General features: G+C 37.5%; 4 protein-coding genes across 5 annotated transcripts in view; 2 read left to right on the plus strand and 2 right to left on the minus strand.

The window, feature by feature from the left end:
* Positions 1-832, minus strand: part of LOC104735556 (lamin-like protein) — a 1,615-nt gene extending 783 nt beyond the window's left edge. The window contains exon 1 of the mRNA XM_010455369.1: positions 533-832. Within this exon, the coding sequence (XP_010453671.1) occupies positions 533-707 (175 nt within the window). The 5' untranslated portion in view covers positions 708-832. The remainder of the gene's footprint in view (positions 1-532) is intronic.
* On the plus strand, positions 3,823-8,137 carry LOC104735557 (DNA (cytosine-5)-methyltransferase DRM1-like). 2 transcript variants are annotated; one of them, XM_010455370.2, is made up of 13 exons: positions 3,823-3,991; positions 4,305-4,361; positions 4,452-4,556; positions 4,657-4,770; positions 4,879-4,990; positions 5,074-5,123; positions 5,251-5,350; positions 5,438-5,484; positions 5,564-5,650; positions 5,796-5,892; positions 6,030-6,127; positions 6,693-7,406; positions 7,506-8,137. In XM_010455370.2, the coding sequence occupies exons 2-13, from the start codon at positions 4,359-4,361 to the stop codon at positions 7,944-7,946; spliced, it is 1,968 nt and encodes a 655-aa protein (XP_010453672.1). In that variant the 5' UTR covers positions 3,823-3,991; positions 4,305-4,358; the 3' UTR covers positions 7,947-8,137. The 2 variants fall into 2 exon arrangements, with proteins under 2 accessions (XP_010453672.1, XP_019090547.1); XM_019235002.1 differs by lacking the exon at positions 4,657-4,770.
* LOC104735559 (tRNA (guanosine(18)-2'-O)-methyltransferase-like) lies at positions 8,229-10,483 on the plus strand. The gene is made up of 6 exons (XM_010455372.2): positions 8,229-8,524; positions 8,628-9,099; positions 9,563-9,701; positions 9,811-9,872; positions 9,963-10,101; positions 10,190-10,483. Exons 1-6 carry the CDS (start codon positions 8,389-8,391, stop codon positions 10,319-10,321), a joined length of 1,080 nt encoding a protein of 359 aa, XP_010453674.1. The 5' UTR covers positions 8,229-8,388; the 3' UTR covers positions 10,322-10,483.
* Positions 10,642-15,470, minus strand: LOC104735560 (probable ubiquitin conjugation factor E4; the record flags this gene model as incomplete). Its single annotated transcript, XM_019235001.1, is given in 16 exon segments — positions 10,642-10,963; positions 11,062-11,151; positions 11,239-11,403; positions 11,489-11,581; positions 11,672-11,794; positions 11,879-11,974; positions 12,061-12,264; positions 12,346-12,435; positions 12,588-12,705; positions 12,810-12,922; positions 13,009-13,212; positions 13,313-13,465; positions 13,734-14,007; positions 14,095-14,246; positions 14,362-14,566; positions 14,942-15,470. Coding segments are annotated over 16 exon segments (2,789 nt in total), but the record flags the coding sequence as incomplete, so codon positions are not given.

Raw genomic sequence — 15,470 nt, forward strand, 5'->3', positions numbered from 1 at the left:
AAATCTGAGAACCAACAAAAAAAAAAAAAAAAAAAAGAACACATAATTAGTTCCAAAGATTTGAGACATTTCTTGATTTCAAATCAAGATCTTTCCTTTTCGAGCTAAAAATGGAAATGTGTGATTTCAACTTTTAACTCAGTGGGACACTGTTTATCAGACAACGAGCATAGAGAGAGAGAGAGAGAGAGAGAGAGAGAGAGAGAGAGAGAGAGAGAGGAATGAGCTATCCACTACTACTAGGTCTCAGTCTAAACAACCTCAAGAGTGTGTTCAAACCAGATCTGGGTTAATTAGGAAACAATTTTGAAAAAACAATGTGAATCAAATCTCTGTTTCCAATGATGACTTTTAAAGATTTGAAGGGGCATTGTAGAAGAAACTCGAAAAGCTAAGAACTTTGGTAGAAGAAGAAAAAAGCTGAAAACTTTGAAACTATTAACTAGATTTTAAAAGCGAAACCCATTGTTTCAAATCAGATCTAATACATAAACAGATCCGAGAGAGAAAGAGAGAGAGGGAGAGAACGTACAAAGCCAGTCACCGAGGTAGAAATGCTTGCCCTGAGCCCAGATGGTGTAGTTAATGTTTGGGTTCCAGAACTTGTTTTCGCCGACTGTATACTTCTTCGCCGTCACTCCCGGTATAGGCGCCGCCGTTAGAATAGCCAGTACCACCGCCACAATTAGCACCGCGAATCTCGCCATTTTTTGTTTGCTCTCTCTCTATCTTACTAACTAAACTCTCTCTCTCTCTCTCTCTCTCTCTCTCTCTTCTCTCTTGCGCAATTTGTGATTTTAGAAAGTGGACTACTTGTTGGGGTTTTATTTCCTTTTTTCAACTTCTGTTATTGAATTAATAATGGAAACTTAAATAATAAAATAATTGTTTTTTTTTTCCTGACAACCTTCTCCTTAACCGCGTTATATTTGTAATTTGTCCGATATTTTCTTTTAAGTATTTTACAATTTTTTTGCCTTTGATTAAATGTTATTGTTTCTGTTAATACTAATGCTGCTACTATATATAGAATAAGTAATTAATATATACTACAGTCCAAGCATATATTAATTGTCATTTGGAAATCACCTGCTGCAGTAACAATGTTACGTCAGTCCAAGCATCTCCTCACTTGTGAAATTACTGTTGAGGGAGGTCAACGTTTCTACTTTATTGCTGTCTATGCCCCTAATCTCAGTGAAGAACGTACTGACTTTGGTGCGAACTCCTCACACTTCACCAGAGTTTGTGGCTAGATGCTTGCCCCTAGGTAGTTTGTGGAGATTTCAATCAAATCATTCACCCCGCAGAACATTCAAACCCTATGGTCAATCAACTCACTTCTCGTATGCTTGAACTAAGAGACGGTCTACTTCAACTTGAGTTATTCGACCTGCGTTACTAAGGCTCTCAATATACCTAGTCAAACAAAAACCCTATAAATCCCATCACAAAAAAGTTAGATAGAGTGCTTGTGAATAACAACTGGCTCACCTTGTACCCTAATAGTGTTGTCTCCTTTTTAGCCTCTGAATTCTCTGACCACTCTCCCTGCCTCCTGAACCTCTTTGCCCCCTTCCTTCCGCTAGAACTAAACCTTTCAAATTCTTCAACTTCTTAACCAAGCATCCTAAATTCCTTCATACGATTGACACCACATGGACTTTGGCTGGAACTCTACATCCTCTCAAAACAAGTTTGTCAACTCTGAGTGCTAAACAGAAAACACTAAAAAGAGAGCTAAAAACACTTACCCGTGAGAATTTCTCGGATATTCAAAACTGAGTTAGAGAATTACCCGTAAGTATTTTACAATTATTTACCTTGATTAAATGTTACGTTTATTTTCTGTTAATACTAATGCTGCTATCTACCATATAGAATAAGTAATTAACCTTACCAAAAAAATAGAATAAGTAATTAATATACAACAGAGTACAGATTATGAAAGAAGAAGAAGAAGACGAAAACAGTCAAGGGGTTGAGCTGACAAAAAAAGCATACTTTATTAGTTTAAAGAAATACAAACAGACATATCGAGAACATAAGGCTCTATGTCTTCCAGACTACTAAACATTTACTTTTTTTGTCTCATAAAGATTGATGTTTAGAAGTTTTTACACATTTTAAAAAGACAATAATTACTTAGTTTAAATATATTTTTTCTTTTGATTAAAGAGATATTATTTAATTTTAAACCAATAACAATTTAAACTATTAATTTTTTTTAATGATTAATTTTTGAAGTTTACAAAATATCAATCTTTGTGGAACAAAAAATATCCCAAAACATCAATCTTTACGAGACAGAGAGAATATTATTATCTTTCTTTATAAAAAGTTGTTACTTATTCTAATATCTTCTTTCAAAACTATTATGATACAGATTATACGCTTTTTGCATGTGATGATGATATGGTTTTTTGCAACGAACGTTCTACACTTTTTCTTTTGTTTCGCTGTCTCTTGATTGGTTCCTTTATATTTCCTATTCACATTTATGGATTTAATTTTTCTATTAACAACAAGTTTGAACTGGATCTTGAAATGGGCTTTTTAAGATCCTGTTACTAAAAGTCTTAAAAGGAAAGGTCTATGAGCCAATCGTTATTCATGTATCTTGAACTGGGTTGACAGGTTGTTTGGGTTATGAAATGGTGGTTTGAACGAGGCTGATATATATATCTAAGTTAGCGCGCAATGGCGCAATTATGATTAATTGTAAACATAGAAATAAATATTTAAGTGTTTTAAAGTTATAGAAAATTGTTTATCACAAAAACTGAAGCATTTATAGTATAATCCAATGTTAATCACTAAATTTTAAGATAGGGAGTGTTCTTGAAATGGGAAATCAAAAGATCACTTCTCAACAATTGAGAAATAAATGAACATTAAATTGACTTTTATTCAGATATGATATCTCTTTTTAGGAATTTGTGCCCAAATTTTATGGTACTAATAGAGTCAATTTTAGAGAGAATAATTGTCTCATATTTATTATCTATGTATAATTTTAAGATGATAAAGACAAAATAGTGGATGTCAGCTAAAAAATGAGTTGGCATCCACTAGATATTAAAAAGATGAAGTTATTGTGAAAATATGCTATATATATATATGATGATGATGATGATGATGAACTGATATCTGAGTTTTATACATTTTTTAGGTTTAGCGTATTATTACCTTTTGTAAATGAGATTATTAGGTGATGAAATTATTTGTTTTCGAAGTGCTATCAAAGAAAAAAAAAAGGATATTGTGAAAGTGTTGCTGAATTATTCATATGTTTTTATAGATATGTAAGCATATGAATAAAACAAATTAGTATATAGTAAATATGTAACGGCCTTTGACTTGTGCAGGTAGGTACATGTAATTTTGCATATCCTTTCCATATTTTTTTTTTCTGTACGGCTCTTTAACTTTTTAAATTACAAATTTACCCAATATTTTCTCATAACAAACCCTTAACTATTGATATATTCATAGATATGACCACAAAGTTCTGTAATATCCATTTTGTGAATTTTGTTAATAAAATTGAATATGAAATTAACAACAAATGAAACGATCTCTTTGAATTTTACCGTAGATGAAAAAGTCAAACTGTTATTCTATTAAACAAAACCAGGTGAATCATCTAAATAAGTTTTGTGTATAATGTTTATGAAATTAGGGTTATTTTGAGTAGTAACAAAAAATACGAGCTACAAAGGTGAGAAAAGAATGAGAAATTGGGTTTTCTTGTAATTTTCTGTAAAAAAGCTTTGACTCTCTTCTTCATCTTCTTCCAAAAGTTTCCTTATTTTTTCTGCATCGTCTCTCAGATGTTCCCTCTCCTTAATTTTTTCAATCTTTCTTTGTATCTTCGTTTTAGGGTTTCATTCCATCGGAACTTTTTCTGTTCACTCGCATTTGACTACTCAGCTGAAATCTAGCTTTAGCACAACCTCCGCAAGCAGCCGATCTCTCTCTCTCTCTCAGGGTACTCTCTGGTGTTCTCTTGCTTGTAACTTTTTTTCTGCATTGTTATGCATTTGTGACTTTTGATTTCTCGGACCTGATGACTGAACTCGCATTAAAGATTGATCCTTTTTTGTGGGTTGTTGCACTTTTATCCATGTCTATACATCGTTTTTGTTGGTTAAGGTTTAGGACTTAGAAAGCTGAAACCTTCTCAAGTTTTAAAGATTACAGTGAGGAAATGATTTTTTTTTAAAGGATTTTGATTTAGAAAGCAACTAATCTAATGGGTCGAAATTGAAATTGCACTCATGATTATATATATACATTGGCAGGTTTGTTGTTGTTGGGGAACAGTACTGGTAAATACATCGACGTTTACTGCAGAAATGGTAATGTCATCACCTTTGTTATCTATATGATTCTGGAAATGAAAACGGCAAGAGTTCCATGTTTTCTATGTTTGTTCAATGTTGCTTTAGGTGGAACATTCTGGTGGTGATGAGATTTGGAATTCAGATGATGAACTTGAGATAGATAACTATCAATCTTCTCCGATGTCTGAAACCTCAGGTGGACCTGCTGGTGTAAGTGCTTACTGAATCCTAATGAAAAATTTCAATACTAACTTGTTTCTTTCACGCTAAAGAACAAGTTATTTTTTATGTTTGTTCAATGTTGCTTTAGGTGGAACATTCCGGTGGTGATGAGATTTGGAATTCAGATGATGAACTTGAGATTGATAACTATCAATCTTCTCCCGTGCATTCTATGTCTGAAACCTCAGGTGGAACTGCTGGTGTAAGTGCTTACTGAATTTCTTAAGAACAATTGCAATTCTAACTTGTTTCTTTCACGCTGAAAGCAAGAATAATGCGTTTTTGTTTTTGTTTTTGTTTTTGTGATTAGACAACCTCGCCAGACTTTATTCAAAAGGGAATCTCTGATGAGATGTTTGCTAGTTTTATTGAGATGGGATTTTCAAGTGAAATGATTGTTAGAGCAATTGAAGAAACCGGTGGTGAGCCTATTTTCTGATTTGTGTAATATCTGAGATATGCATTTCTGAATTCTGTCAATCGATGAGATGTTTATAATTTGCAGGAGCAAATTCGGAACCTACGCTGATTCTTGAAACCCTCTTCCAGTTTTCTGTGAGTGTCCTAGTTGGCTGAAATTTTCATGCTACTTTGATTTTCTATATATCTCTTTTTTTTTGCATGTGGTCACAATGTGCTTGTTGTATATAATTTTAACTCCACTTTATGTTTATTTGTGAAGACAAGCGATGAACCTAGTTCTTCAAAATCCAAAGTTATCAATCCTCTTATTGGGATGGGGTTTACTGAGGAAAATGTGTTAAAAGCTATACAAGAATACGGTAATGACTTGACTCTTTGCTCTTTTCTTTTTCTAGGAATTGGGAACTTGTAATGAGGTTTACTGAACTTTCCTTGATAATATGCAGGAGACGAAAATATTGATGAGTTAACAAATGCACTCCTTACTTATGCTGTAAGTAAACATTACAATTGCATTGTATATTGACATATATAGTATTTCATGTAATAGAAGGTCGTTACTGTTTCTTTAGGAGGTAGAGAAAATGAGCGAAACAAAAGACGAGAACATCAACACTCATGATGATGACAATCTCTATACATTATCCTCAGATGATGAGGTACAATTGTTCAATCCAAGTTTCAGACCTTTGCTTGGTTATAACATTTTCTGCATATTTTTTACTCTCAATGCAATGCTCATGTCTTACATTTTCAAGAAGTAGGTTGTGTATGTTGTCTTCTTATCTGTTTCGGAAATGACAGGGTAAACTAAACTACTCGAATGAAGATAGTATACTCCAAGATTTGATCAAGATGGACTATTCGAGGGAAGAAGCTGCTAAAGCTATAGAGAGATGTGGTACGCTCTCGCTTAATTATTTATCAATATACTTCAAAATTTTCTTATCTTTCTGTTTAGATCTGTTAGACGTTTACTTGTTCATCGATCCAATTATCATCCTTGCAAGTATTCACGTTTCTTCTCAAACTTTACAGGAAAGGATGTAAGTGTGGAAGAGGTCGTAGACTTTATTTGTGCTGCTCAGATGGCACGGCAGTTCGATGAGTTTTTTGCAGAACAAGATAAAAAAGAGGTAATAAGTCTTAAGTCTCTTGATTTCTGCACAAAGAGGTAAAAAGAGGCAAGACCAGTGTTATTAACTTTATACAGAACCTCAACTTGATTTTGTAATACAATGCCTGAGATCATTGTTTGTGTTGCATTCTTGTAGATATTAACTGTAGCTTTCAAATTAGAAAAGCTCTTGGATTGTGATCTTTGCATATTTTTACCTCTGATAGTTTGATCGATAATAAGTTGAACTCTGGATTTCCTTGGTCTTAGCTGTTTTTGATTCGATCAGATGCTTTGGTTTGATATTACAATTTGATGCCTTGTTGTAGTTCTACTCAATGTGTCACAAAACTTACTGCTGTTACTAATTGCTTCCACAAGTCTCGTTAATGTTTTTGCCTGTGTTAATAGTAGTTCAGTCTTTCTTTCAGAACATGAATTTACTTCAATTTGCCGCTGCTGTAGGTAGTAGACTTCATTTGTGTTATTACTGTGTGTGGCTAAATAGAAGAAAATTACCAAAACGGCAGTGAACTTTTGCCTAGATTATGCAGTTTCTCATGCTTGACTCTTTGGTTGTGCAGCTTATAACTAAAAGCAAAAAGAGGCGAGTATACAATGAGCCACCAAGAAGAGAGAGAAAGCCGAACACTGCCACGGCCAATGACGAGCTCATCCGTCTACCAAATCCGATGATTGGGTTTGGTGTCCCTAATGAACCTGGACTTATGAAACACAGACCAGTCCCAATTCCCGATGTTGCTCGTGGCCCGCCCTACTTTTACTATGAGAACGTTGCAATGGCACCTAAAGGTGTTTGGGCCAAGATTTCCAGCCACTTGTATGATGTCATGCCCGAATTTGTTGATTCTAAGTATTTTTGTGCCGCTGCAAGAAAAAGGGGTTATGTTCATAACCTCCCAATCCACAACCGATACCAAATCCAGCCTCCACCACACTACACCATCCAAGAAGCCTTTCCATTGACCAAGAGATGGTGGCCCACTTGGGATAAAAGACTGAAGTTGAACTGTTTGGTCACATGTATTGCCAGTGCTCAGCTTACAAACAGACTACGTGAGAAGCTTGAGAGACATGATGGAGAGCCGCCTGAAAGTGTGCAGAAAGAAGTCCTTGCGAGTTGCAGAAAATGGAATCTGGTCTGGGTGGGTACGAACAAACTTGCCCCGCTTGAGGCAGATGAGATGGAGAAGCTTCTAGGCTTCCCAATAGATCATACTCGAGGAGGAGGAATCAGTAGAACTGATCGCTTCAAGTCTTTAGGCAACTCGTTTCAGGTACATTCAATTACTTACAGACCTCTCTGTCAGTTCAGTTTTGGTTTGAAAGTCTTTGGTTAGTTCTAAACTTGTGTTTTTTATGTCATTTTTCTTTAGGTTGATACTGTTGCATATCACTTGTCTGTCCTCAAGCCTTTGTTCCCGAATGGAATCAACGTTCTGTCACTCTTCACGGGGATTGGCGGTGGAGAAGTCGCACTCCATCGTCTCAAGATTCAAATGAATGTAGTTGTGTCTGTGGAGATTTCAGACGTAAATCGAAACATCTTGAGTGACTTTTGGAAGCAGACGAATCAGACAGGAATCTTGAGAGAGTTCAGTGATGTTACAAAGCTAGACAACCATACCATTGAGCGACTTATGGACGAGTATGGAGGGTTTGACTTGGTCATAGGAGGAAGCCCTTGTAATAATCTTGCTGGAGGTAATCGGATCAGTAGAGTTGGACTTGAAGGAGATCATTCGTCTCTCTTCTTCGAATATTGCAGGATCCTCGAGACGGTTCGCCGCAAATCAGCAGATATGAGGAGAAGATGAAGACTTTGAAGTCCCAAGTTTGTTCTGATTTGAAAAAAAAAACACTTCTTACGTCAGTATATGAGTAGCAACGTTTCTAAGTGATTCCAAGTTGTATTTTGCAGATTCTTTTTGTGCCTTTCTGTCCACTGTAAGGTTTCTACGATTACTGCAAGAATATTTTTCGATCTTGATGAGTAAGTTTCAGTTTCTCTTCAGTAAAAAAGGTAAACTACACTAAACCAAATCGAACCAATACTAAACCGAAATTATTACACTACACTGAGCACTTTATCTTGGTCGGTTCGAGACGGTGGTCGTGGAATCGGAACCAGAGCCTTGGGACTGTGTCTCTTTCTCTCTGCTCTATGATTTTATCTTCTCCATTTTCGATTTCTTTGAAGCTGAATCCAACAAGCCCTTAAACTTGAAGCTCCGATACTGGCAAGTAGCACAGCAACACATGAACTCCTGCAAATCCCTTATCCGTTCCTCAATCTCATCTTTTGGATTCGTTCATCTTCCAATCCCTAGTTCCTCCATCGCCTTTATCTCAGTTCGTGCTTTCTCTCCTTTCTCCGTTCTCGCTCCAAATCCATGTACTCACTCTCTCACTCTTTCCGTCTAAAGTTTCAACCTTTTTTGTTTTGCTGATTCGTTTGATTTCAAATATTGATTTTGATGCAACTTCTCGCCTTATAGGCATTGGAACAGCTCGACGCACGTTTCGCTCTACGACATTCGCGCAGTGTTATGGAGCTTCGGCGGCGGCTCTTTCACCGGAGAGCTTCACGGAAGATTCTCCCAAGGATACTGTTAAGGAATTGCTAACAACTAATCGTGATGACGCGTCAAGAAGCATGATGAAGATGGAGCGGAGGAGCAACTTGAGCGATGGTGAGAGTGGTTGCAGAGGATCATGGTTCCCTTACGAGGATAGGTTCAAGTGCGGTGAGGTGCATCTTAGTAGCCGTGAGGTGTTGGAGGCGGTGAGTCCTCATATGATGGAAGAGAGGATAGATAGGTTTAAGCGTGTGGTGGAGAATCGAAGCTTCTCGGTTTGTCTTGTGGTTGAAGGTCTTGCTGATTTTGGAAACATCTCTGCTGCGTTCCGCTCAGCTGATGCGTTAGGGATTCAATCAGTACATGTTGTTTCTTGTGACAGCTCCAAAAGGTGCCCCCTTTGAGGTTGGCATTTTCTGTTTCTTGGTTCATAGGATTGGGTTTCAGTTAGGGGTTTTTGAATTTTCTTGGAACTTTAAGAGAGGTTGGAGTATATTGATGATGTAGTGACCTGTAGAACTTTTGATTGCATTGCCCTCTCGAGTCCAAGATTTATCATGAGTTGGCAGTTATGTTTCTTGGATCATAGAATAGAATAGGTTAGGATTATTACATTTTCATCTGCTTTATGAGTTGGAATCTACACAGTGCAATAGAGTCCAAAATTGGAGTCATAAGTTGGCTTTTGGTCCATACCCTTGAATGGGGATTCTTACCGTGTCTTGAACTGTGTACTGATACAAGAGTCATAGGTGATCACTAATTGCTGACGAAAATGTACAATAGGTTTGATCACATTGTGTGAATTCATTTACTGGTTTATGTGTGTGACTGTGTATTATGTATGTGTGTAGGTATAACGGAAATCGCCATGTGAGTATGGGAGCTGAGAAATGGCTGGACATTGAGTTTTGGGACACACCTAAAGAATGTTTCCAAGTTTTAAAGTCTCGCGGTTACAGAATTGCCACAACTCATTTGGGAATGGACACAGTAAAAATCCTTTTTTGTATCTTCTTCTCATCACCATTATTTGTGGGATAAACTGAATGTATGTTAGTACTACTCATGACAGTTTATTGGTGTGGTAAATATCTCACAGGTTTCCATTTACGATATGGACTGGTCATGCCCAACAGCAATAGTTGTTGGAAACGAGGGAAAGTAATGTCATCCCTCAATTTCAATCAGCAATAGTTTTTGGAAACAGACAGGTTCAGGGTTTCTTCTTAATGTTTGCGGGAAATTTTGCAGGGGAATAAGTGACGAAGCGTTGGAGTTATCAGATCTGTGTTGTAGTATTCCGATGAACGGAATGGTTGATTCATTCAATGTCTCAGTGGCTGCAGGGATTCTGATGCACCACGCAGTCTCTGACAGAATCACTCGTCTGGTAAACCCGATCGACACTGCTACACAGTCTTTTAAGTTATAGCTTTCTTCAGTTAAGTTATGCTTATTACATATTATGGTTTGAACAGGGGAGTCATGGAGATCTGTCGGAATCAGAGAAAGAGATATTGACGGCTGAGTTCTCACTTCGTCACAGTAGAAGCTCAATTAGCATTGCTTACGAGTTTGCTAAACGTAAACGCCACTCTGCTTCCTTCTAATTTTGAAACTGTATTCTCTGTTTCTTTCCCTTCTCCGTGTTATAGACTTATAGGCTTCACATTGTTGCTTTGCCCTGTAATCAAATTTTTTTTTTGTCATATGAGTCTTACATCACGTACACTTCTGAACAGACATCCTTCCATCGAGCGTATTAGTGTCGATTCAACAGTCTTATGCATCCATGAACGCACGTAAAAATACATAGAAACTCAGTAAACATCGAGCTTGGGCTACTCTGAAACAGTTCCAAACTTGATGATATGGTCATATAATAGTATTTGCTCCATAATTTTATACTTCTTGTTTTTTTTCCCCGAGACATGAAACTGCCCTAAGACATAAATTAACAAGCTTAAGACATAATATTAAGTCACAATTCTAATAGAAAAGAAAACCTAACAAAAGTATTAGAAAAGAGTGTTTCTGCTGCCTCTGTTATCATTTTGTTTGGAACACATAAATTAATCAATTAACATATTACTGCTTGTAGTCTGTATCCTCTCCTTGTTGCTGCTATCTTCTCCACTTGTTGTCCGTTTCTTAGACTGATGCGACTTAACAAACTCATCGATTTTCGTCTTCAACTCGATGTCCGGTATCAACATATCCGATGTCAAATGTGCTCGGTTAAATGGATCATGCTGCGGCAGAAGTAAGAGGATCAGATTCAAAGCCAAAAACATCAGACAGAGAGAGGGAGGTGCGTAATATTGATCGTCAATGTGTTAGATATGCTTACATTGTCGCTGAGAAGATGACGTTGGATGATGGGTCGATCAACTGTGATTCTTGAGCTTGGAAGTATCACTGGATCTCTCATTAGTGTGTACTGCAACAAAAAACGAGAACAGACTTTAGAGCATGAGATGGGATTTTAAATTTCTATCAAATTAGTGTTCCTTTCACAGATAAAGACCTGAATTGGGTCAAGGAACTCGTCAGGTATTTCGCCAAGTGCAGCTTCAGCATCCAGAGCTTCAGAAGCAGCAGCTTTGGCTTTTGTGCCTAACTCCATAAAATCTTGAATGATTCTTCCTTCTTCGCCTATTCTCCTAAGCACATCTGCTCCTGCGTTGAATAACTGCAAAAAAAACAGGACTTGTTTCGTTCAGTAGAGACAGATAGATTATGATGAAAGAGGATTTGGTTAGTAAGGAGAATATGACCTGTTCGTTGTATGATCGGCCATCACTGGATATGGCACCAGGGAATATGTTTTCTGAGTCTCCTCTAGCGAGATTAACATATATGCGAACAATCTTCAAAGTTCATGAAAGCAATCACAATTTTATTTAGCAAGTTTTTCACACATTTTGGTGACGAGACTTGAGTAATGGTCAATCACTAACCTGTTTAAGCAACTGTTTTGGACGAAACTCGTACTTCTCGGGATCTTTCAAGCTTAATGATTTACGCTGTGGACCCACGAGTTGTAGCAAGAAGTAATTAAGCATATTTGCAACCCTCTCAACCTGTTTACATACAAACAAACAAAAAAACTCTTCAGTTGGGTAATCCTCGGGGAGGTTTCCATTTCAGGAATAGGGTCAGGTTACCATCTCAGGGAGTAGAAAAGGGGCAGTGATCTCCTCGGATGTAAATGCAAGCATAGTCACATCTTCATTTGCAAGCTTCATGTCGATTCTAACAATCTGCAGAGCAAAGTAAAGTTCTTTAGTGGATTGTGAATCAAGTAAATAGTAAGAAACAAGATATAAGTGGTGACAATCCAACTAACATTCTCCTGAGAATGAAAAAGTCTTGTTCTCTCCTGTCTCTCTTGAGTTGGTCTCTGCTCCCATTCTGCAGTATTCGACATCTCTGCCTCGATTTGTTTAATCTCGAGAATTTTGTTAAGACTCTCATCTAGAAGATAGATGCTATCATTGACTAAGAAGTTTAAGAAGTTCAAGTACACGCCCTTCTCTTCATCTTTTGCAATCTGTAAACACAACAAATTTGGTAACATTGGAACATGATAATTGAAGTTCAAAAGGTCATGGCCAGCTCTTTAAGAATTTACCCGTCTCCAAGCATTCCGGTGACTAGGCACCTGCCAGAGATACTCCAAAAGCTCGGCAATGTTGTGGCGAATATTGAACTTGTCATAGAACTGCATTTGGAAAACTAGATTTCAGTTACATTAAAAGCAAGAGTAAACAGCCATTATGGCTTCCAGAGCTACCATAATCGGTACTATGCAATAGAGAGAAGCCCATTATTCCAGAAATATTATAGCCACTATACAAACTCTCTTGCAATCACCTGAGTGTGTGAACCCGTGAACTCAATGTCCACATATAGTTTCAGTAAATTCCTGACAAGATACTCGAGCGACAACTGATGCCCCTCAAAAAGAGTAGATGTAGCAGATGAAGAACCACTGCAAACAAAAAATTGAATTGAGACTGGTGGACCACGTTACTGCAGAACTTGTTGCATTAGCAACACAAATTGAGGTTTTATAGCTTTCGTGAAGAAAATCACCTTGAACGAGGCATCCAACAGTTCAGAACTTCAACCATCTTTGCTCTGAGATACGGGTTTCTAACATATTCAGGACTTGCCATGAACATAATTATGAAGTTCATAAAGTCGTCCTTAAGAAATGAGAACAACCATCATCAGTGGGAGTAAAAAGATAGAATTTCACCAGACGACTAAAGCAAGATCAAAGTAAGCATACCAGTGGTACACCATCCAAAGCTTTGGGAATTCTTGAAGCAAATATCAGTAACTCCATTGCATCTTCAACAAAATGCTCAGGCATACAGGAGAATTCCATGGGACAAGTTGACGGTAAAGGCATCTTAAAGCCACCAGCTAGTCCAACTAACCAAACAACCACTAGGCGATAGAAAGACAGAGCTCGCTGAATAAAATCGCCATCCTTCAATAAGTACAGAGAGATAGAGTAGCTATTACTATCATGTTATCGGTCCAGAGAAAAAGGCAAACACGTTGTCAGAGCAGAGAATATGATTACAAACCCTCAAAATTTGGGCCTCATGGCAAAGCTTTTCCTGAGAATATAGCTCTAGTTCTTTTTCCATTCGGGATATATCAAGTTCCAACTGTGGAGAAGGTGCTTGATCTCTCATGGCTTTTAGTTGTGCAAGATTATCTTCACCTCTCGAGATGTCCTACGTCATGCGGGAAAGAGAAAAGTAAAGAACAATACAATAACAATCTTCTGCAAATTCAGGCATCAAGGACTCTTTCACAATCAAAATGTGAGACTAAGTTCAAGTTTTCACTACAGCCCATTCTCATTTTAACTGACAAACACCTTGATACACAATATGTTAACAAAATCAAATAAGAGCTTTCGGCAAATAATTTATCACAAATCATTTTTAAATGTCCAAAATCTTTAATATTTCGAGTTCGGAAAACTGTGATGATGGTTACCTGAGCAAGATGTTTAAAGTCAGAGAGTGCTTTTAGGAGACCCAAACTAAGGACCCTTGCAGTCATAAAGAAGCATTCACAAATGAAAGTATATTTAGTTGCTGACTTTGCATTTTGCCCAGAAGCATTACTACTAGAACTTGTGGCTTCTTTGGATTGTAACAAGCGACTTTCGTTCCCGTTTTCTTGCCCAGCACCATTTGCGCTTGTCGTAGCATCTTTGTCAATCCACTCAGAAACTTCTTCGGATGATGCATGGAGAGCAGTCAAGTCGCTGGTGTGGATCATAAATAATATTGCTCATCATGATAACACAAAATCCAGTGAGGAAATACAAGTAGAACTATTTTGAGGACCATACCTTAGTTTTAAGCGATGGCCACAGAATGCATATTTTGGATCAATCTTATCCCTTTTAGTTAAATGCGGGTCTAAAAATGGTTCGCAGAGCCGGAGCATTACTGCACTGAGGTTAACAAACATGCCTGAGCTAGCACAAGAGACTGGATCAACCTGTCATACAAGACAAATGCTGGTTTGAGCAAAAAAGACAAATACCAAGTTGATGCAACCGAGAGGAGACAAGAACAATTCATAAAAATGATTTCTTTTAAATACTAATGTTTACCTGCATATGGGCTCTGGACGCATTGGCATTGATCACCTCTGCAAGAAACTGTAGAACACACTCACGGGTATCGGTACTTTTAAGTAAAATCATCAGTACATCATGCAGCCCGCTGTATGATATGTTCATAAAATTTTTAATTGTGGAGAAGGATGATAATAAATCTGCGGGACGACGTTCCGATGCTTCAGAGAAACACTGCTGTCTGATATTCACAAAAACAATAGACATATATTAGGAGAACCCTAAATTTGCAGACAAGAAAAAATGCTTAAATTCATTGATTTCATCCACAATATTCCAAACCTAACAGAGAGCTTACTAATGTTTCTGTTATTTTTGTCCACTGATCACCTAACTATGCTGGATTTGTATAATCATACTTTATGTAGATCACCTAGCAGTGTCATCTTATAAGCCAACTACATGTGCTTCTTTTTTTTTTTTTTGATCAAGTCTCGACTATGAATGAGTAAGGTAAATAAAAAGTCTTACTACCCAAACTACCTCAATAACTAAAAAGCCCCAAAGATTAGAGAATTCTCAGAGAGAGAAACGAGACATATAAGTTTGAACTCACCCAACATCAGGTTGACTCTTGAATAGCGTGTTATCAGGCAGTGCACTAATATGGAAGAAAGGACCGAGAATGCTTGTCAACTCCATGGCTCTACCGTTCATATAGGCGCCACGTGGAACCCACCACTCATGACTAACCAGAGATTTAGCCCCAACTGGTAAGCTAACAAGATACTTGAGTGCCCTCAATGGTGGCTGGAAATCTCCAAGCACTGATACATTAATAACCGTAGACCTCAAGTCCTCGTAAAGCTCCTTTAAAATTGGGTCCAAGCTATCAAAATCCGAGTCTTTGAAGAACTCATCCAAAAACCCCGGAGGAGCCTGAACCCCACTGCTACTACTTCCAAACATGTCCAACGAACCAGAACCAACCTCGGCGAAGATCAAAGGCAGCACAGGAGACTTGTTCTTCTTCTTAAGCCTAGTATCAAGTCCACCGCTAGGTGTATCCGCGTTGCCAAACATGTCAGGATTCGCCAAGTGAATCCTACAGTAAGAAACAGCGAGCTTCTTGGCCTGTTTAGTGA

The sequence above is a fragment of the Camelina sativa genome, chromosome 13, assembly GCF_000633955.1.
Source record: "Camelina sativa cultivar DH55 chromosome 13, Cs, whole genome shotgun sequence".
Taxonomy (NCBI): domain Eukaryota; kingdom Viridiplantae; phylum Streptophyta; class Magnoliopsida; order Brassicales; family Brassicaceae; genus Camelina; species Camelina sativa.

Coding starts and splice junctions, on each gene's coding strand:
- LOC104735557 (XM_010455370.2), top strand. Junction 4,557..4,656: donor CCTCAGGTGGACCTGCTGGT/GTAAGTGCTTAC, acceptor ATGTTGCTTTAG/GTGGAACATTCCGGTGGTGA. Junction 5,893..6,029: donor TAAAGCTATAGAGAGATGTG/GTACGCTCTCGC, acceptor CAAACTTTACAG/GAAAGGATGTAAGTGTGGAA.
- LOC104735559 (XM_010455372.2), top strand. CDS start 8,389: ATGAACTCCTGCAAATCCCTTATCCGTTCCTCAATCTCATCTTTTGGA. Junction 9,702..9,810: donor CTCATTTGGGAATGGACACA/GTAAAAATCCTT, acceptor AATATCTCACAG/GTTTCCATTTACGATATGGA. Junction 10,102..10,189: donor CTGACAGAATCACTCGTCTG/GTAAACCCGATC, acceptor TGGTTTGAACAG/GGGAGTCATGGAGATCTGTC.